The following is a 21156-nucleotide window of genomic DNA, read 5'->3' as shown; positions in this document are numbered from 1 at the left end:
GTTTTTATTGGCCCCTGTTGCACAGTGTTTATTCTTCTGTCTTTAATCTCTGCCTAGGGTGAGAACAATTCCAGTCTTTATCCTTACCTTGTTAAACATTGCTTAAGTCACCATGGTATTTACTTCAACACCTAGGACACAATATCTGAATCCTTCTCAACATTGTAATGGATCCAAATGGAATGAAACCTATTTCCTGAAACCTGTTTGCCAACTCAGATTATTTGTAGAGTTCTTGATTTTTATTTTTTTGCTTCAAAACCTAAATTTGAAATGCCTTTTACAAATCTGAGTTTTTTGTTTGTTTTTACTAAATTTCAGAGCAACTTTATTATGAAAAGCATAAAAAAGGTATGGTTTCTATAGCCAGAAATAGGGTCTAATTCTAAGATGAGTTTTGCCGATGAATTAATACTATTTTGAATGCCTTTCACTTCATATTCAACAGCAGATGAGTAAAGCTTCCTGTCACAGATACTTTAAGATGTTAAAATGATTGTGCAGCAATAATAGCACAGTAATGGAAACTTAATTTTTTGAGGCTATTATTAGCACAAAGTCATGAGTTCTTCAGGATCTCTACCAGGACATTAGGAAGCTAATTTTTTAGGGAGGGCTTGGTGTATGGGAAGCTAAACCTTCACTAATTTTAAAAGAAGAATTAAAACAAGATTAGGAGAGTCTTTACCATGTGCCAGATACTTACCTAAGTATTTTATATTTACTACTTGTAATAGCTCTATTAGGAAGTAGTAGTAGTCTTATTTTACAGCCAAGGAAGCTGAAGTATAAAAAGATTAGGCAAATTCCCAGGGTGATACAACTCATCCGAGGAAGAGCTGGGACTCAAACTCAGGGGGTCTGATTGCCAAGCAAACAATCTTAACACCCAATTAAGCTACTACCTACAAAGAATAAATTACCAACGAATTATGAAGACCAAATCATGGAAGTCATAAATAGCAGGCAGAGTGACAAGGTGAGAGCTGCACTTTGAGGATTTTATGCCAAGTACAGCATGTGGGCTGGTTTAAAGGGAAGAAAGATTAGCGATCATTGCTAGTAGCTAAGGTGAGAAGTAATGAGAACATGGGTTTAGGAAACAGGATTAAGATAACAGCTTGAGAACACTTGTATTTAGGCGGACAGAGGAAGAAGAGGAAATCTAGAAACACAGGCAGAGAAGTAGAGGAGGGAGGCCGTGTAGTGCCACCCAAGGGGAGATTCTGGAACTGAAAACCACAGAGATCAGAGAGGATTGGAACAAAAACAGACGAGTGGGTTTGGAGATAGTAATTTATTTATTCATTTATTGACTTATTTACTCATCAAATAAGTAAATATTGTGCACCCATAATGGGACAGGAATTGTGCTGGAGGGAAATCCATGTAAAATGTTCTTCTTTATTACCAACTTTGCTACTATTAGCAAGATAGCCTTTGACAAGTGTTTTTTTTTTTTTTTTTTCTTTAAACTTTTCAAAATCCTGGTTGCCTCTTCTGTAGTATACATAAGTTATTACTGTGTCTAAATGCCTCCAACTCTTGCGGTCTTCCCAGCTCTAAGATCTGTAATTCTTGGGTTCAAGTTGTAAATTGCAATAATTGGAAATATTGTAAATATGTGGCCAGTGATTCAATTGGCACTCAGGTGAATCAGGAGATGCAAAATAAGGTGTGTGTCCTATAGGTATAATGTGAATGGAGGAATCCTACATATTACCGGTAGTATCATACTGACACTAATAATGGATGGAAGGATAAGACTGAAAATAATACAGGAAAGACAGTGTCCAGGGAATTAAAAAAAAAAAAAAAAAAAACAACCCACAAACATTCCCTAGAGTGGTGAGGGAAATTTTTCTCAAAGCCACTTATTTTCAAAGGAAATCTGACTACTTTCTTCAGAGAAACTTCTGTTGATTGAAAACTTTAAAAGGTCAAGCTCTAAAGACTCTTAAAAGATGTAGCATAAAACTTAGAATAAGCTGCCAGTTCCCCTCAAAAACTATTTTCTGTGAAGCCCTGATCTTCTCGGTTGGATACAATTCCTTTTTTCTCTGACCTTCTCTAGCAGTGCTTCTCAAACACACAGATCACATGGGGTTTGCCAAATCCACTTGACTCAGTGGATCAAAGGTTGCAGCTGAGACTCTGCAGTTCTACCAACTTCCCAGGTGATGCCAGTACTGCTGGTCCATGGACCACACTTTGAATAACAGAGGTGTAAAATAGTTTGCTTTAATTCTCTTAGCAGATAATGGAAATAATTTTGAAACAGTATAACAGCTCCTTCACTAGACTGTGAGCTCTATTCTCCATATCCTAAAGTTGGGTACTTAATTTAGAGATAGATTAAGAGATTCTTACCTTGGTCAGTGATTTGTATTATTCAATAGCAGTAGTAATTTGAATTGCTATAGGTAGGGCTTTTTTACAAACTGAGATAGGCACCAGAATGCAATATCAAGTTTTCATATAAAGTGTTTACTATATGGCCCATGAAAACATATAAACGTGTTCACTACATGGTCCATGAAAACATATATCCACCCAAGAAGTTGTACTGGAATATTTAATGCAGCTTTATTTACAATAACCAAAAATTGCAAAGAAACCAAATGTGTATTGCCTATTGAACTGATAAATAAATTGTGGTATGACCATACAATAGGATGCTATTTAGCAATGAAAAGGAATGAACTCCTGGTACAAGCAACAACTTGAGCATTTTTAAAAAAGAAGTATTATGTTAATTGAAAGAAGTCAGAAATAAGATATATGATTCAATTTATATGAAATTTTAGAAAAGCAAAACTATAGTGATAGCAGATCAGGCTGCCAGGGGCCAGGAAGTGGGAAGAAGGAAGTGACCACAAAGAGGAACAAAGGAACTTTTGGGGTTGATGACAATGTTTAGAATCATGACTTCAGTGGTTGTTACCTGATACACTTAAAAGTGGTGAATTTTAGTGTGTAAAAATTTTATCCCCAGCTACTCAGGAGGTTGAGGCAGGAGGATTACTTGAGCCCAGAAGTTAAGAGACCAGGCTGGACAGTAGAATGAGACCCTGTCTCAAAAAAAGGAAAAAAAAAAAATGAATAAAGCCAATTTAAAAAATTAGACACAGGTTGGACATGGTGGCTCATGTCTGTAATCCTAGCACTTTGGGAGGCCGAGGTGGGTGGATCACTTGAGGTTAGGAGTTCAAGACCAGCCTTGCCAACATGGCAAAACCCCATCTCTATAAAAAATACAAAGAATTAGCTGGGCATGGTGGCACATGCCTGTAATCCCGGCTACTTGGGAGACTGAGGCAGGAGAATTGCTTGAATCTGGGTGGTGGAGGTTGAAGTGAGCCAAGAGCTCATCACTGCACTTCAGCTTGGGCAACAGAGCAAGACTCCATCTCAAAAAAAAAAAAAAAAAAAAGTAGCCACAGTCATCAACCTGTTAACAACATCTAATGCTTCTTGGAAGCTGGTATCTTATTAGCGGGATGTTAATATGAGAATACAGGGACAATTTTTACTTTAAGAGAATAAATGGGCGTGGAAAGAAAATTTGAGTAAACAGTAGCAACAAAAGAAGTTCCCTAAAATGTTACTTGTGTATTTGCAATGAACCTAAGTCTGAAGAGACAGATCTTGAAAACAGGAACTCCGGTTCATTTATTTTTAGCATCCCATATAGTTGCTATTAGCTGAATAATTTTAGTGTGTCCTGCTGTGCTATTAAAGAAGAAAATTCTGCTGAGACGTCATTTCTCTCCTTTTTATATTCTTTGCAGTGAGCACACCCCACTTTCAGGAGAGGATCTGGTCATCTGCTTTGGCAGAGGGCTTCTCTTTAAGTGAAAAGATCTGTCTACATATGCTAAGGGTGATATCTGGTGAAAGCACTGGCTTTGTTGAAAAGCTCAAAGAGAAGGGTTTGTGTGCATATGCGTGTAGGAACCAGCTTTGTATCATTGTATTAGCAGAAGAGCTGGGGGAGGAGAGGGAAAGAAAGTTAATTATACATGTTCCCTTTCTGCAGTGCAGAAAGGAAACAGTTATGTACTTAGAAATCAGTCAAAATGTATACAGTTGATCTAATTTGTTGCAACTACACAACTCAATATTTTTGGAGGGGGGCATAAATCAGATTTTCTATTAATTTACTCAGCAATGTCAGCGTCTTTTCTTAATTTGTATTAAATGGCATTAGTTTATAACTTCAGATTAAATTTAGCCTTTTCATTGTAATATTGTATGTTTAAAAAATCTGTATGTGCTGTTTGTTATTTCTTTTTTTTGAGACGGAGTCTTGCTCTGTTGCCCAGGCTGGAGTGCAGTGGCGCAATCTCGGCTCACTGCAAGCTCCGCCTCCCGGGTTCCCGCCATTCTCCTGCCTCAGCCTCTGGAGTAGCTGGGACTACAGGTGCCCGCAACTGCACCCGGCTAATTTTGTTTTGTATTTTTTTGTAGAGACGGGGTTTCACTGTGTTAGCCAGGATGGCCTCGATTCCTGACCTTGTGATCCACCCACCGCGGCCTCCCAAAGTGCTGGGATTACAGGCGTGAGCCATCGCGCCCGGCCTATTTCTTTAATTATGGCTTGTTGAGAATTTCTTCATCCTTCCAGCAGAAAATCCCATCAACCAGACTACTGATCCCTTAAGATTTCTCTCTTTAATTATGAGATTAATAGCTGTTCATATTATAATGTTTCTAAAGAAGTGTGTTTGATAAATGCATAATTTAATGTGTGTCATCCCCTTGTTTTATTTTTAAAAGATACTATTAAATGATTATTTAACAGTTCATACTCTTAAAAATATGGTTATTATAGTTTTCTATAAGCCACAATTTAAAAATGTGGGCTTTGAAATCAGATTTCAGTTTGAATTCTGGCCAGTGCTCTGGGTATTAAACATATCTAGCATGGGGATGAAAATATCCGTGATTTCATCCTTATGTGGAAAAGGGCTTAGTGCTGTGCTGGCCATTTAGTAAGTGGTTAATAAGCTGTGCTATCATTTACCTGATCATTGCTGCCAGAGGTTGGAGATCCTTGGGATATGAATGAAGCTGCCCTCACACATTTGGACTATCTGATCACTAATAAGGACCAAACCTAAAAGAGAGGTAGTAAATGAGTTGAGGCGGACTGGGGCCTTTCCATTTGTCACTGTGGAGTCCTGTATGTCTCCATTAAGGCTTAGGTTATATGGAGATGACTGGGTCTGTGAGGCTTAGGCTTAGGGGACCTATGAGGCTGGACCAAAAAAAATCTAGACATTAATGCAGGGCTAGAGCTGGAGGTTCTGTTGTAGGTTTGCTCATGTGGGCGTGTGACTGCAGATTATAATCACAACCCTGAGTAATAAGTACAAAGAGGAAGGAAGGCAGGATGTGAAATCTGTTGACCATGTTCCACACAGTCTGGAGTGTACGTCAGTGTGAGCTAAGGACCAGCAGAGACCAGGATGGATGAAGGCCTGTCCAGGGGCTGAATGGACCCAGGTGTCAGCAGGGCCACCTAGTGAAGGTATGGAGGTGAGCTATGAACAAGGTTACCTGCTTAAGGGGAAGGTTGTGGCTGAAATCTAGATGCTGCTGAGATATTAGACATTAGGTGCCTACAGGCTGTGTGGAGGTAGAAGGGGGATCTGCTTCTCTTATTTGCACAAAGATGTGAGTTACTGAATATTATTATTGAACAACAGCATATTGGGTGTGAGAAGAGACCTAGTAGTAGAAAGAGTAGGGTGTCTGCCACTGAGGAAGCAGGAAACAGAAGGGTGCCTCACCCCAGAGCGGATGGGGACATGGTTTAGGATTCTAGTGACTAAAAAAAAAAAAAAAAAAAAAAAATTGGAAGTTTGGCTGCAGAACTGCTAGGGTGACTAGGAAAGAGAATGCAGACATTGGAAAAGTATGATATACTTTAAGCACCCAGCAGCAGGAACCCAGGTCCAGTGGATGAGATGACCAGGGTCACTACTGGATCCACAGGAACCCGACTCAACTGTTGAGCTGCTAGTCAAGGACTCCTCAGACTCTGTTTCCGTGGGCCAGAATCAGTCCCAGTGCCTGGGGTGGCTGGGCTTGCAGATGGGCATTAGGAAGCACCTGCTTCTATACTGAGACGGAACTGAGGATGGAGGAGAGGTAGGTGAGGTTTGTGTGTGCTCAGCATCTGAGAGAATGCCAAGGGTCTTTCTTCCTTGCTGTTGCATATTGACTGAGATAACCACAGGGTTTTTCTATTAGGTTGGTTTTAAATGACAAAAACCTCAATCACTTTTGTACTAACCTAATAATTGATAAGTAGAACAATGTTTCTAGAATTATTGCCGAACATGCTTTGTTCTAGCTGGTTGGAAAAGCAAGCTCCCTTTGGTTTGAGAAAGGATTAGGAGAGTCTGAAAAAAACCTGACATTTCTTCAAATGTTTCTCCATAGAATTTGTTTTGTTTCTATAAACAATGCTAGCATGGTTGGGAGGAGCAGAACTGGGAACAGGGTTGGGAGTAACAGGCTTTTATTTCAGCTGAGTTTGAATCAAAAGTACTATAAGCTTTATCTCAATTTCATCAATTACTAGAATTGATATTGCTTAAGGAGCTTGCAGGATTGACATGTTGGAGAAATGTTGAGTAATGTTTAGTCTGGTAGCAAAAGGAGGGGGCCTATGCTCATTTGTGAAAGCTGATATCTAGGGGGAGGTAGTATAACGCCTGGGCTGTGGCCTGATAGAGACAGATTTGAGTCCTCATTCTGCTACTTGTCAGCTCAACAAAGTCTTTGCTTCTCTCAGTTTTAGTTTCCTCCTCTGTAAAATGGGAATTGTAAGTCGGCTACTTCTTTTGCAAGGTGTCAGGATGTCATGAGGTAATATACCAAAAGCAATTATCACATGCCTTGGCACAGGCTTAGCACTCATACATCTTAATGCTTCTAATCAGTTGTTATTCATTGAGCATCTACCATGTGCTAGGCATTTAGGGTAAAAAAAATAATAATAATACAAAGCATGTAGTTATGGGATCTGTATCTTACAGTCTCTGTATTTCAGAAATCTTCCATGGTTCTATTGTGTGTCTTAGAGCAGTGATTCTCAAATTTTAGTGTGCATAAGAATCAAATTGGTGGATGCTGTTTAAATGCACGTTCCTGAGCCCCAGAGATTCAGATTACGTAGAGGCTGGGGAGTGTGCATGTTACCAAGTCCCGTCCTGGAGCAGACTCTTGAGCCTGCCCTAGAGTCACTCCCTTTCGCCAATGTCTGAATTTACCCTTCCAGACTTCAAGATACCCATGGAACACCATCAGGAAGTTTCAGATTAGAATGATCTCTTTCAGATTTGCCTTGTGCTTTTTATCTTGAGAGACAGGATGACACCAGGAATGGAACTCTGAGAAAGAAATGATTGAACCATAAATCTTTTTCTGTCTTCCTTAAACTGTGTGACCTCAGACAACTCAACCTTATAAACCTTCAGTTTTCCTCATTCATCAAGAAGACAATATCTGCACACCCATCTAACAAGCTTGTTTTAGCCTTAAATGGAGGGATGGACATATAAAAGATTTTTTATGAACTTTAATGCTCCACACAAAATATGCTCTTACTATTAAAGCAAAGTGAAACTTGTCAAGATTGAGTTTAATTTGGCATATGTAGGTTACTTGTACCTTGGGTTACATATCTTAGTTGGAGAATGTGTGAACGTTTGTCTTCTACTGGTGAGTCCTTCTCTCCCTTACCATCCTCTACCCACATTTTTGTAAAGAATGTTTTAGGGACCCTGATTTTAGGAGCATCTGCAGCCAGCCACAAAGCTGGCATTGGTCCTGTTTAATGTCAAGCTCTTGAAAACCGTTTTGGTAATCAAAGCTATATTAAAAGGCATATGTCTTTTTAAAAGCAGATAACCTCTTAAATTCTGTTTTTTCTTTGAAAGCTTTTGCTCAAAGCAAAATGGCCTGTCCATTTATAGAATATAATTAGAGAATTGGTTTATTTGTGGAAGCTTTTTCCTGTGAGCAAGCAGGAGAACCATGTTGATCACAAGGATATCCTGGCTGGCCCGTCTCAAAGCTTTGCAACTTGAATACCGAAGCTGTGAATTGTACATGAAATATGAGAGTGCCTAAACTTCCTAAATGTTTTTCAGGTCGTGTATGCAGTAGCTGTTCAAGAGTGGGTTCATTTTATTGTTTGAAAGAAGAGCATTCTCTCACACTTCTTTGTTTTTAGTTAGACCATGTAATAGTGAATGAAAAACAACAAAACAATAACACAAGTCTCGCTCACCCATACCTCCATGTTCTGTAGAATAATACATAAATTGCCCAAAGAGTATGTTTTGGAGAATACATAGGAATTTTGACTCATAAATACTGACTTCTTTCCCTAGACCTTCATATACTGTCTTAGATGTAAATACATTAAAAAAAAATTGCTGATACTGGTAAGTTTTATCCTTGTTGGATCTTTGCATAAATGTTATTCTTTTTTTTTTTTTTTTTTGAGACAGAGTCTCACTCCATTGCCCAGGCTGGAGTGCAGTGGCGTGTTCTCGGCTCACTGCAACCTCCGCCTCTTGGGTTCAAGCAATTCTCAGCCTCAGCCTCCTGAATAGCTGGGATTGCAGGCGCCCGCCACCACACCCAGCTAATTTTTTTTGTATTTTTAGTAGAGACGGAGTTTCACTGTCTTGGCTGGGTTGGTACTGAGCTCCTGACCTTGTGATCCACCCACCTCGGCCTCCCAAAGTGCTGGGATTACAGGCATGAGCCACCGCGCCTGGCCAAATGAGGTTATTCTTAGTGGAGCCTTAAATGTTTAATTTGAGCATTTAAGAAGATGTTCGTTACTATTTTGGCCCATGGTAAACTGCCTTCCAGGACAGTCTAATAACCCAAAGAGGTAGATGGTGTGTTCTCACTTGTAAACATGTGAGGACCCTCAGGTGAGAAGAGGTAGACATTGACCTTAGGCTCCCCACACCATACGTAGAGTTAGCTGTGAATCTTGTCTTCTGGTTTCCAACCAGTGTTGACTCTTCACAGGGATTATGTATGCCTAATTAGAAGTATGTGTAAACTAAAGTTTGCTCATTAACTGGCTTATTTATTTGCTTTCTCCTGACATAGTTTTCATTTCTAACTAATTTGGAATAGTGGCATGTGGGGGTGGTGACTGCACTAATAGCCGCCAGAAGCAACAGCTGACAGCAAGGGAGGAGTGAAAAACAACTCAACCAGATAATCATGCCAGTTTAGGACTGCTTAGCAAATAGCCCCACACACCCATTAGCTGCAGAGGGTTTCAACTGTAAGAAAGCCCAGAACAATTATATTTGTTGAGCTGACCCCATATTATCAAGGAAAGTTTAAATTATGTTTAGTATTATATTCTACTTATGAAGGCAAGGGAGTGGTTTAAGATTTCCATTTGAACATATTTACCGCTGAAAAGAAGGCAATGCCACATTATTTGGAAATTTATTCAACCAGACTCCCAGGTTCTATACTGCATTGCCATGATTAAGGTTAATAGGCATGGATAGGAGTGAAAGGAGTGGCACATGCAATTGTTTAAATGAACTAGAAACTTGAGACAGAAGCAGTATACCTGTTTAAAGTCATATGCATTGAAATAGGTCTGTTATGGAACCATGTATTAAATATGTCTTTTACATTTAATTACATAAGACAGTGGAAACTTCTCCTTTTTCCCTTTGAAGCAAAAGAGAAAACTAAACAAACATGTTTTACAGGTTTTTAAAATATATTCTATAAAGGCCTTTTTTGCATTTACATTTTAGAGAGGATTGTGTCAAGGTTTTTGTCTGTCTGGAAATGTGTAATGAACAATATTGTCAATTTAATACAAAACAAGCAAGTAGCTGAATATACCTGAACTATGATGTTGAAAAAATCAAATAGGTGGATCTGAAAGTATGTAAAAATTGAGGATGAGGGAAATGTTTTTTCAGTGGCTTTTTTCCTCAGTTTTTAAAAATTAGAAAAATGACCTGTAAAAATTTTAACATCATTTCAAGCACTAAAGAAATGAAATGTTTATTCACAGCTTAAGGCATCTGTTCACTTTCTACTGAGAGATAGGTTTTAATGTTTGTGAAAAAAGTTTTGGATATGGAACAGATGTGTAAAATTTTTTTCTGGAGGAATTCTTTCTTACCTAACATGAGAAAGTAGTAGGGAGGCTGCTACCTTTGAGACCATGGAACTGTTTATTGGCCTAAACATACATTATGTTGTGCTTATTGATAAGAGGAGAGACAGAAAAAACATCTTTTTGCACATTGAGTATTTCCAAAATTACAGGCCCACATCATTTTTTTCTATAGTTCCTTTTCTATATTTTTTTCCAATAATGCTTATATTTGAGCCATTGTGAAAATCCATTTGTACAACAACCTGACCTTTGCTTTGGACTTCGTTCCTTGTGTTTCAGGTGAGCCAGCCATGAGAGGGTATCTTGTGGCCATATTCCTGAGTGCTGTCTTCCTCTATTATGTACTGCATTGTATATTATGGGGAACGAATGTCTATTGGTAAGTTTCATTTTGTTATTTAAAAATAACTCTCAACCTAGTCTTTCACACAAATCCACAAATTATAGTAGAGGGTCCTATTAAAAAAAAACTTGTACCATTGTAACATTTTGAATATTTTCTTGCTTTTCATTGTAAATTGGGGTTTTACCATTCCAATGTCCTCTAGATTGTATCTTGAACAATTTAAAAGTTGACAAGCAACACCTACTTTCTAGTGACTTCGCACTGAAGGCATGGTGTTAACCATCTTTGGGTTATAACATTCTTTATGCCATAGATCATCTCCTTGAGTTAATGGAGTTATCACTGGGCTCAGTGGTACTTAACTTTTAGAACCTAAAATGCTTGCATAAGCGATTATTGATAAAATAGATATTACATATGATTTCCTTTGTTTAAAAATATTTGGTGAACGATGATATCTGTATCTTTTGAAATAGCTTTGACTTGAAATACCACATATAAAATTTTGAAGAGGCACAGATAGTTCTACTGAAGAGAAAGCCTCTGTAATAGGGATTTTAACCTTCTCATTGTCAGTCCTTTGGCTAGGAAAAATGTTTTGATGACCTTTAAATCCCAAATGGGTGGCAGTACATAATTATGCTAAAATAAATCACATAACTTCCTGTCTTAGACAAAGAATCAGTACTTTTTGCCAGTGTGTCAGGTAGATCTTAGATCATGTTTCTAACTTGTGCTTACTTGATGAAAAAAAGCTGATGCTTCTGCGTTTGATTTCATTACTGGTTGATTGAAAAATAATTGTAATGCTTTTCACGGAAGGACGTTAGGCAAATGGCCACTGGAAAAAACCCAATGCCAGGTGGGTAGTTTTGGCCCTAAAGTTTTAGGCTTTGGACCCAAATATCAGGCTAGAGAATTGTGAAGTCTGATTATGTACTAAATGAGGACTACATCAAGGGGATCTATCCCTACATCTTTGCCATATTCTCCATCCTACCCTTGGTAGTAGAAGACAAAAATAGAAGAGAAAGCAAAAAGCTTACTAGATTGCTACTTTCCTACAAATCCTATTGTTGGTCACGGGGAAAATGATAAAGAAGGTGATGAAAAGGATCTCAATCAGCAGTCTTTTGTCATCAGGGTTGAAGTGACCATGTCACTCCTCAGCTAACACATTACTGTAGTCACAGCAAGTACCTTGGGATATTAGCTCAGTTGTTTGTGCAATGAACTTGCTTACTTAAAAATGATTTAAGACAGAGAATTGTGTTTTTCTTTTAAAAGGTCACCCAAGGCCGGGCACGGTGGCTCACGCCTGTAATCCCAGCACTTTGGAAAGCCCAGGTGGGCGGATTACGAGGTCAGGAGTTCAAGACCAGCCTGGCCAAGATAGTGAAACCCCGTCTCTACTAAAAATACAAAAAATTAGCTGGGTGTGGTGGTGGATGCCTGTAATCTCAGCTACTTGGGAGGCTGAGGCAGAGAATTGCTTGAACCCAGGAGGCAGAGGTTGCAGTGAGCCAAGACCGCGCCACTGCACTCCAGCCTGGGCGACAGAGTGAGATTCTGTCTCAAAAAAAAAAAAAAAAGTCACCCAAAGGTTGTCTTCATGATATCCTAAAATTGTTTTCTGTGTTTTAATGACTTTAGAAATCAAATAATATCTTCATGTTATCCTCCAAATATAATTGAGATTTTTTGGTCTAGTATGCTGGTCCACCATATTTATGTATCTTCCTTACTTTTAAATCAAGGAGCCCTTGCCATTGTGGTATTCACAAAAGATGTTTTCCTGCGTAAGGAGTTTACTAGCCTCATAGTTCAGAAACCTAGCAGTTCTAACTATGGGAATTTTTGTACCCACAAAAATGGAAGATTGTGTCTGTCCATGAAGGGTTTAGGATATTTCCTTCATTTTGAATTCTGCTGATTATAGAAGAAAATTGACTAGTTTTTAAATACTAATTCTTCACATAATTGATGATCATTAATAAGTTTTTGTATTAAGCTGTTTTCCTCGTTCCTGCCTAAGTCTGGATCCTGCCATCCACCACCCCTTTCATTTATTTTCCTTGTTGTGCTCTGTCATGTTTCACAATACCCTTTTAAACTGTGGAGACAAGTACTCCATTCAGGAGCACACAAGGGCCTAACCTATGCCAAGAATAGAGGACAGTTAGAAATGACTTTCGATAGTGTGATTTGTAGAGTCCCCCGGATCCCAAGGCAAGGCTCTGTGGAACCTGCTCAGGTCAGGTGTTTCTGTGGTATTTGCTGCCGGTGTGCGTCAGCAGATGTGGCAGGAGGAATAAATAGCCACGTGCCGTTGGGGTGAGTTTGGGTTTCTCCAGCTTTCAGGGACTTCTAAAAAGTGAGCCTGGTTGCGGCTTCTACAATGCAGTAATCCTGGCCCTTCTCTGAAGGTCCTTTGAATCAGTGCTCTTGGAATCACTTACGGGTTGCTAATCACCTCAGCCTTTCCACCCTCCCTTGCCTTACATCCATGAATCTCAGGTGTTCGTAGGGCTTGGAGAAGGTACAGGCACACCTCAAGGGGTGCAGGGAGTATTTTTGTTTGCTGCCAGAGAACCTCTCAGTGGTGGCATGAAGGAGTTCCCAGGTTATTTGCTTCCCTTTGGGCAGGGTGCCTGGTTCTGGTTTCTGACTGACGTTATTTTTGTCTCATAGGGTGGCACCTGTGGAAATGAAACGGAGAAATAAGATCCAGCCTTGTTTATCAAAGCCAGCTTTTGCCTCTCTGCTGAGGTAAAAATATACCAGAAAAACCTGCGGCATACAAAATAATCCAAATGTGCTTGTAATCATTTTCCACACTTGTTTCTTGTTTTAATGCAAATCTTAGCAGTATAAAGTGGACACCCCATATTTAAGGAAGAGCTTGAATATCCTGTCTCTTTTTGTGCTTTTAGTCAGAACTCTGCATATATTTTAAGAAAAGGCATTGAGGAACTCAATCAAACCGGTATTCTTTTCACGCAGGTGAGGCTAGAGAGGTCTGTTTGTGTTTGACTATAAAAAAGCGAATTGTTCTTTAGGGTTTCATTTTCCCTCCTGGTTGCTCCCATGTTATTTTCCACCCTTATTATTTTGTGGCTTCTCCTTCCTTGCCTCTAGGTTAAACTTTTTGAGTAGCAATTTTCCCTTTTATTAACTTTTAATGAACTACATAGAGTGCAAATAATGATTACATAAAATGTAAATGATTGTTGATTGTGGCTCTTGGGCTTTGTAAAGAATTTACTTTTGTATTCACATATGTTCTTTTCCTCTGTCACCTTGACTTTGACAGATTGCTGGTCAAAATGCTCTAGATAACAAGAAATAAAAGTCTGTTCTAGGCATGTTTAATTGGGTAAAACAGGCACAATCTGTTCAGCATTTTTTCTATGAAGCATTAAGAATTCATTTTTTCCCCTATTGTCTTTTATTACTGATGTTTAACTCTTTGGGGCTACAGATCCCTTTACAATCAATCAACTCTCTGGAAAACTGCAAATACATAAGACTTTTTGTATATGATTCCAAGTGTGCTATGGCTGCTTGTAGTCTTTCCAGGGGTGTGCGTCCCGTGAGGACCACTGGAATAGTGTTTTAAAACTTTTTTGAACGTGACTCATAGGAAGAAATACATTTTACTTGGGACATAGTGCAAACATATATTTATAATAAGAAAAAAAAAAGAATTTTTACCTTTACTACCCCAGATGTACTGTGTTCTCCTATTCACTTTTTAAAAAGATGCTGATCATGACTCACAAAATTGATTTTTATGAGCCACATATGGGTTGCAGACCACAGGTTAAAATGCTACTCTAGGATTAAGGTACTCCATAACTTTAGTGAAAAAAGACAATCTTTTCCTTTCTGAGAAAACCCAAAAGTGTTAAGGTATTTATGCAAGAGTATCCAGCAGGTATATAAGCCTACAGTATAAGTGACAAGTAGATTTGTGTTTGTCATGTGGACAGTTCTTTGAGAGCAGTCCCCTAGAGTGTACTTGAGGCCACTTTCTCAGAAACAGAAAAGCCAGCAGCAATTTGGAGAAGCTCTTCTGGGAAACCTGGAACTTTTATCTTCAGTGTTATAAAGAGAGTATCTTTCCTTATAATTAGGCTTGGGTGTGGATTTCAGCTTTTTCATTTATGGATTAGTGACCCCAGACTTGTCACAGCTGACACAACTTTACATATATGGTACTTTTAAATTTAGAAATAGCTTAGCATCAGTACTTTTATAATATTACTTTGTTTTTTCCTATGTATGGCTATTATTTTATCACTTGCTGTTGGTTTGTTTTTAAGTGTTATTTTTACTTCCTGAGTTGTAACATCATTTTCATCTTAGTAGCTGCAAAGTGTTTTCATTTCAGTTGTGTAGTTCCATTGAATACCCCACTCTATGCAATATTTCAGCACAGTTTAATGTTATTTTTAAAAATTAAAATGATACATTTTTCATATAGCCAGTATAACGATATGAATTATATGCTATAGTTATTTTTAGTTTTGATTTTAAAAGCTTGCAAATATAGTAGGTATTTGGCAAAATCATTCTTTATCCTTTCCTTCCAGGTTTCATCAGTTTCACCCTTTTCTGTGTGCAGCTGATTTTAGAAAGACTGCTTCCTTGTATGGTAGCGAGAAGTTTGATTTGCCCTATGGGATGAGAACATCAGGTCAGTAGTAGTATTCTTACCTGGTTCTGTTAAGTATGACTGGTGTTTGATGAGAATGGCATGTTAATATAATTTTATTCTTTCTGCTTCCTCATGATTTCTAACGGATATGATTTTGGGATGAAATGAAATGAATTACATTTTAAAATATAAATTCCCACTTCTTTTGAGGCAGTATAGAACCAAAGAATAACAGGGGTGGATTTGTTGTCATTGTTGAGAAACTACTTTTTACATTTGCTCTGCCATCATGTATCCATGTAAGTTCTGGTGCCTTAACTTTATTCTGATGTAGAATTAGCAGGAAAACCTGAGGGTTAGCTTCCTTCCTAGCTTCCCATGGCTTCTTTTTACCTGTGAGTTTTATTTCATCGGCATTTCTTATCTCCTTAAGCAGTCTTTTAATTTAACCAGTGATATTTTATTTTTGTTAAGAGATAATGATTCCATCTTCTAATGATAAAACACTTCCCCTTCTGCTTGTTGATAAGTGATTGGCCCTATATAGCATTAGGTTATAGATTTTTGAGGGATCATAAAAGCCCAAGGTGACAAGCCTACAACATTGTGAGTCAGATTTTGCTTATTCAACTGATCCTGTGAGGGTGGGGGTTGTCTTTTTTGTTTTATTTTGTGTTTTAAAACTATTTTGCAGAGAATTTGAAAATGTAATTGGGTTAAACTTACTATTTCTATTCTAACCTCAATTTCAGAATCGTGCTATTTTAAAATTATATGATTGTTTTTCAGATTAAATGTGTTGTTTTTTGGGGAGGTTTTGGAAAGTGTCTTGAGAACATTTACCATTTTGAATGGGAGTAGTGCTGGCTAATTGCAGTTGTATCATTAATTTTTCACAGAATAAATCAATGAGGCCATGCTAGTTGGAAATGGGTTTGCGGGGGAGGGAGTAAGGTGGTTTACTAAGTACTAAAAAGACATGATTATCCTTTTATTCATAACACTCCATTTGTTTTCTAGCGGAATATTTTCGACTTGCTCTTTCAAAACTGCAGAGTTGTGATCTCTTTGATGAGTTTGACAAGTGAGTTTATTTCCTTGCTTCTAGTCTGGCTTTTAGCTTCAGCTAAACTGGTTCAAAATATACACCCCAAGAAATGTAAGATATATTTACTGAGGAAAATTTCATAGCTTTTGTGTATAACCAAAATTTCTAGTAGTAATTTGACACTTAAAAACCTACAAAATTAATGTAGATGCTGCATAACTGGTTGGCTCAAAAGTTTGCAGAGTCTTGATGATGATCAACCCTGGTCCTAAATCAGGATATTTTCAACCTACATTCATTTTTTTCTAAGTTGTTCCTACTTAAGAATTAGTTCACCCCCTGCTAATCAGCTCATGGCCTCCCTTTACAGGCTGTTTCCCATACTTTGCCATGTATCCTCCAAACTACTGATGAGATTCTTTCTGTTCCACTTGTTAAGGAGATTATTAGATTTTGGGAGCAGCTCTCTGCTTTTTAAACCAGAATTGTATTTGAAGGACAAATATACTTGCTTTGATGTTTTCTGACTACAAAAGTAATTTAGCTTTTAGACAATTTTGTCATTAAATTAACCCCATATAAATTGAACTGCCAAAAATAGACTTCTTCACTGTTGGGCTTATTTTACAGAGGTAGGTTTATTTCACAAAGTTTCAAGCCACACTTTAGAATTTGGCCAGGGTGCCGGTGTGATAATATGGGTAATCTACAGATGTCAGGCCTCCATTAAAAAGGAAAATGGCAGAAATTACCCTCTTGCCCAAGAGAATAGGCAGAGAGTGGGGTGCAGAGAGTGGGGGTAGTAGATGGAGGTCTGAAAGGGGAGATAGAGTTTACTGTAAGAGCAGCGTTAGATTTTGTCCAGGTTTATCTCATTTTTCTCTGTTGGAGACCAAGATGCTTGAAGTGTGTATTTGTGTAATATGTTTTTGTTCATTTCAGTTTTTTATAATTTCAAACTATGCCATCAACCTAATTTTTAATTTTGATTGCATATCAACAGCAACCATAAATTTTTTCAACCCCCAAATTTATAGAGCTCTGATTTGTAGAATATTGTTTTTTGCAGACCTTTCACATATGTGCTTTATGTTGATTCTCTCTAATTCTGTAAGTTTCTGGAGAAACTGAGACTAGGCACACAGTTTGTTACACTTGGTAAATGCCAGACCCAGGATGTGAACTTAGATAGTTCTAACTCCAGTGCCTGGATGTCTGAGTTAAGAGTAATAAAGGTGGCCAGATGTTGTGGCTGATGCCTGAAATCCCCCAACTTTGGGAGGCTGAGGCGGGCAGATCATGAGGTCAGGAGTTCAAGACCAGCCTGGCCAACACAGTGAAACCCAGTCTCTACTAAAAATACAAAAATTAGCTGGGCATGGTGGCGCATGCCTGTAGTCCCAGCTACCTGGGAGGCTGAGGCAGGAGAATTGCTTGAACCGGGGAGGTGGAGGTTACAGTGAGCTGAGATCTACCACTGTACTCCAGCTTGGGTGGCAGAGTGAGACTTTGTCTCAAAAAAAAAAAAAAAAGATAATTGTGAGTCCTTAAATGTTTGCAGCAATTATCTGCAAATATTACATATAGATGCTTGACTCTAAATGCAAGCTACTGTCAGGATTCTGGAGGATATATGACTAGAAGTTTTGTTCTTGCCTAATTTTTATCTAAGAACTGGACTGTGCTTTATTTAGCTGCTTTCACAACCCCTTGTCCCACAGGTGTTCATCTGTTTGTGTATGCCTCCATCAGGCTAATTTTTCTCTTCTTGCTGACTTGGTCTTGCTGTTTCCTGCCGCTTTTCTCCTGTAGCCAGAATCTCCCTACCCCCCACCATCATGCTAAGTTCATTTCTTAGCATTACCTTTGTTGGGAGAGAAGTAGGGTGTAGTTGGTGAGGAGGGATTGAAAATCATGCTGACTGCAGAAGTCCTAATAGTCTGAAGTTGCCAAGAGTCTGAAGTGAAGTAAATGTATAGTCAAAGACTCTAGATAAAGAGTGAATGACAAATATCCCCGTAGGATCCCCGCAGAGGGAGCACAGTGACACATGTTTTGTAACATCACAGATGTTCAGTGAACATTGCTGAGCTGCGTGTTTGACCTGGGCAAACCTTAGAGTATTTCGAAAATAGATAGGAATATATTTACGACACTATTATCTTCTATTTGCATAGCGCTTTTCAGAGGGGTTCACCTGTTAAATTTGGCCTATATTTTAAGTGAGTCATTCTACCTTTATCATGTGCCCAGTGTACAACACATAGAAAAAAACAAGCCAGGCTATGCCTGAGCCATACATTTAAACTCCGGAAAGGTGGAAGGGACTGAATTGCCTGAGTGCTGCCTCTGAGTCAACTTCGTTCCCCAAGTGACCTTATGTTCCTCATTTCTCTTCTCAGCCTGGGAATAAAGCTCTAGAAGAAAGATGTCTGAGAACAGTCTTTATTTCTCAGGCAGAGAATTTAGACTGCCCTTGGCAGGAGAGTCCTCCCTGAGCCCCTGGCTTGTGGATTTGTGAGCTGGGTCCACACGTCCAAGGAGGAAGGTATTGATATTTAGGCTGGCTTGTCCTTCATCGTGGGTCTGTAGGTCAGATAGGAGGAGCTGAGGTAGAGAGGGATTACTTTCAAGTTACTTTCCTCCTTTTTCTGCTTTCTTTACTGATGTGTATATTGCTGGCCTTGCTCTGTGCTTATTTTTTTCCTACTGTGCTCTGGAGGTGCTTGATATATTTTGAGTTGTAACAGCTAAGCACGTTTTTTTTTTTTTTTTCTTACTTTTATTTTCTTCATCTTCTCTGTCCCTTCTAGAAAGGCTCAGATGTTGTTGCTGTTGTTGTTTCAAATCTAAATCCTTTAAGATTCTACCAGATATAAGTTGTAGTTTTGTCAGATATCTTTTTTTTTTTAAATTTTTTTTTAAATTATACTTTAAGTTCTAGGGTACATGTGCATAACGTGCAGGTTTGTTACATATGTATACTTATGCCGTGTTGGTGTGCTGCACCCATCAACTCGTCAGCACCCATCAATTCATCATTTATATCATGTATAACTCCCCAATGCAATCCCTCCCTCCTCCCCCCTCCCCATGATAGGCCCCAGTGTGTGATGTCCCCTTCCCGAATCCAAGTGATCTCATTGTTCAGTTCCACCTATGAGTGAGAACATGCGGGTTTGGTTTTCTGTTGTTGTGATAGTTTGCTAAGAATGATGGTTTCCAGCTGCATCCATGTCCCTACAAAGGACACAAACTCATCCCTTTTTATGGCTGCATAGTATTCCATGGTGTATATATGCCACATTTTCTTAATCCAGTCTGTCACAGATGGACATTTGGGTTGATTCCAAGTCTTTGCTATTGTGAATAGTGCCGCAATAAACATACGTGTGCATGTGTCTTTGTAGTAGAATAATTTATATCCTTTGGGTATATACCCAGTAGTGGGATGGCTGGGTCATATGGTACATTTAGTTCTAGATCCTTGAGGAATTGCCATACTGTTTTCCATAATGGTTGAACTAGTTTACAATCCCACCAACAGTGTAAAAGTGTTCCTATTTCTCCACATCCTCTCCAACACCTGTTGTTTCCTGACTTCTTAATGATTGCCATTCTAACTGGTGTGAGATGGTATCTCATTGTGGTTTTGATTTGCATTTCTCTGATGGCGAGTGATGATGAGCATTTTTTCATGTGTCTGTTGGCTGTATGAATGTTCTTTTGAGAAATGTCTGTTCATCTTTTGCCCACTTTTTGATGGGGTTGTTTGTTGTTTTTTGTATATTTGTTTGAGTTCTTTGTAGATTCTGGATATTAGCCCTTTGTCAGATGAGTAGGTTGCAAAAATTTTCTCCCATTCTGTAGGTTGCCTGTTCACTCTGATGGTAGTTTCTTTTGCTGTGCAGAAGCTCTTTAGTTTAATTAGATCCCATGTGTCAATTTTGGCTTTCGCTGCCATTGCTTTTGGTGTTTTAGACATGAAATCCTTGCCCGTGCCTATGTCCTGAATGGTACTACCTATTTTCTTCTAGGGTTTTTATGGTATTAGGTCTAACATGTAAGTCTCTAATCCATCTTGAATTAATCTTCGTATAAGGGGTAAGGAAAGGATCCAGTTTCAGCTTTCTACTTATGGCTAGCCAATTTTCCCCACCATTTATTGAATAGGGAATCCTTTCCCCATTTCTTGTTTCTCTCAGGTTTGTCAAAGATCAGATGGCTGTAGATGTGTGGTATTATTTCTGAGGACTCTGTTCTGTCCATTGGTCTATAGCTCTGTTTGGTACCAGTACCATGCTTTTGGTTACTGTAGCCTTGTAGTATAGTTTGAAGTCAGGTAGTGTGATGCCTCCAGCTTTGTCCTTTTGACTTAGGATTGTCTTGGCAATGCGGGCTCTTTTTTGGTTCCATATGAACTTTAAAGCAGTTTTTTCCAATTCTGTGAAGAAACTCATTGGTAGCTTGATGGGAATGGCATTGAATCTATGAATAACCTTGGGCAGTATGGCCATTTTCACGATATTGATTCTTCCTATCCATGAGCATGGTATGTTCTTCCATTTGTTTGTGTCCTCTTTTATTTCACTGAGCAGTGGTTTGTAGTTCTCCTTGAAGAGGTCCTTGACATCCCTTTAAGTTGGATTCCTAGGTATTTTATTCTCTTTAAAGGAATTGTGAATGGAAGTTCATTCCTGATTTGGCTCTCTGTTTGTCTGTTACCGGTGTATAAGAATGCTTGTGATTTTTGCACATTAATTTTGTATCCTGAGACTTTGCTGAAGTTGCTTATCAGCTTAAGGAGATTTTGGGCTGAGACAATGGGGTTTTCTAAATATACAATCATGTCATCTGCAAACAGGGACAATTTGACTTCTTCTTTTCCTAATTGGACACCCTTGATT

General features: G+C 38.6%; 1 protein-coding gene across 19 annotated transcripts in view; it reads left to right on the top strand.

Annotated features, from left to right (window-relative positions):
* Nucleotides 1-21156, top strand: part of ST3GAL6 (ST3 beta-galactoside alpha-2,3-sialyltransferase 6) — an 82695-nt gene that overhangs the window by 26464 nt on the left and 35075 nt on the right. For 9 of the 19 annotated variants that reach the window (XR_004437137.1, XM_033211501.1, XM_033211505.1 and 6 more), the window contains 4 exons: nt 10475-10574; nt 13233-13310; nt 15137-15240; nt 16222-16285. Coding sequence is in view for 14 of the 19 variants with exons in the window: in XM_033211501.1 (XP_033067392.1) it covers nt 10475-10574; nt 13233-13310; nt 15137-15240; nt 16222-16285 (346 nt within the window). In the remaining 5 variants the exon portion in view is untranslated. Of the gene's footprint in view, nt 1-4778; nt 5542-10474; nt 10575-13232; nt 13311-13474; nt 13545-15136; nt 15241-16221; nt 16286-21156 lie in introns of those variants that run through there. The other 10 variants (XM_033211517.1, XM_033211518.1, XM_033211520.1 and 7 more) reach the window with 5 other exon arrangements.

This window comes from Trachypithecus francoisi, unplaced genomic scaffold, assembly GCF_009764315.1.
Source record: "Trachypithecus francoisi isolate TF-2019V2 unplaced genomic scaffold, Tfra_2.0 Lachesis_group0, whole genome shotgun sequence".
In the NCBI taxonomy this organism is placed as follows: domain Eukaryota; kingdom Metazoa; phylum Chordata; class Mammalia; order Primates; family Cercopithecidae; genus Trachypithecus; species Trachypithecus francoisi.
The sequence above is the reverse complement of the archived record's forward strand: the minus strand, read 5'-3'. Positions and strand labels throughout refer to the sequence as shown.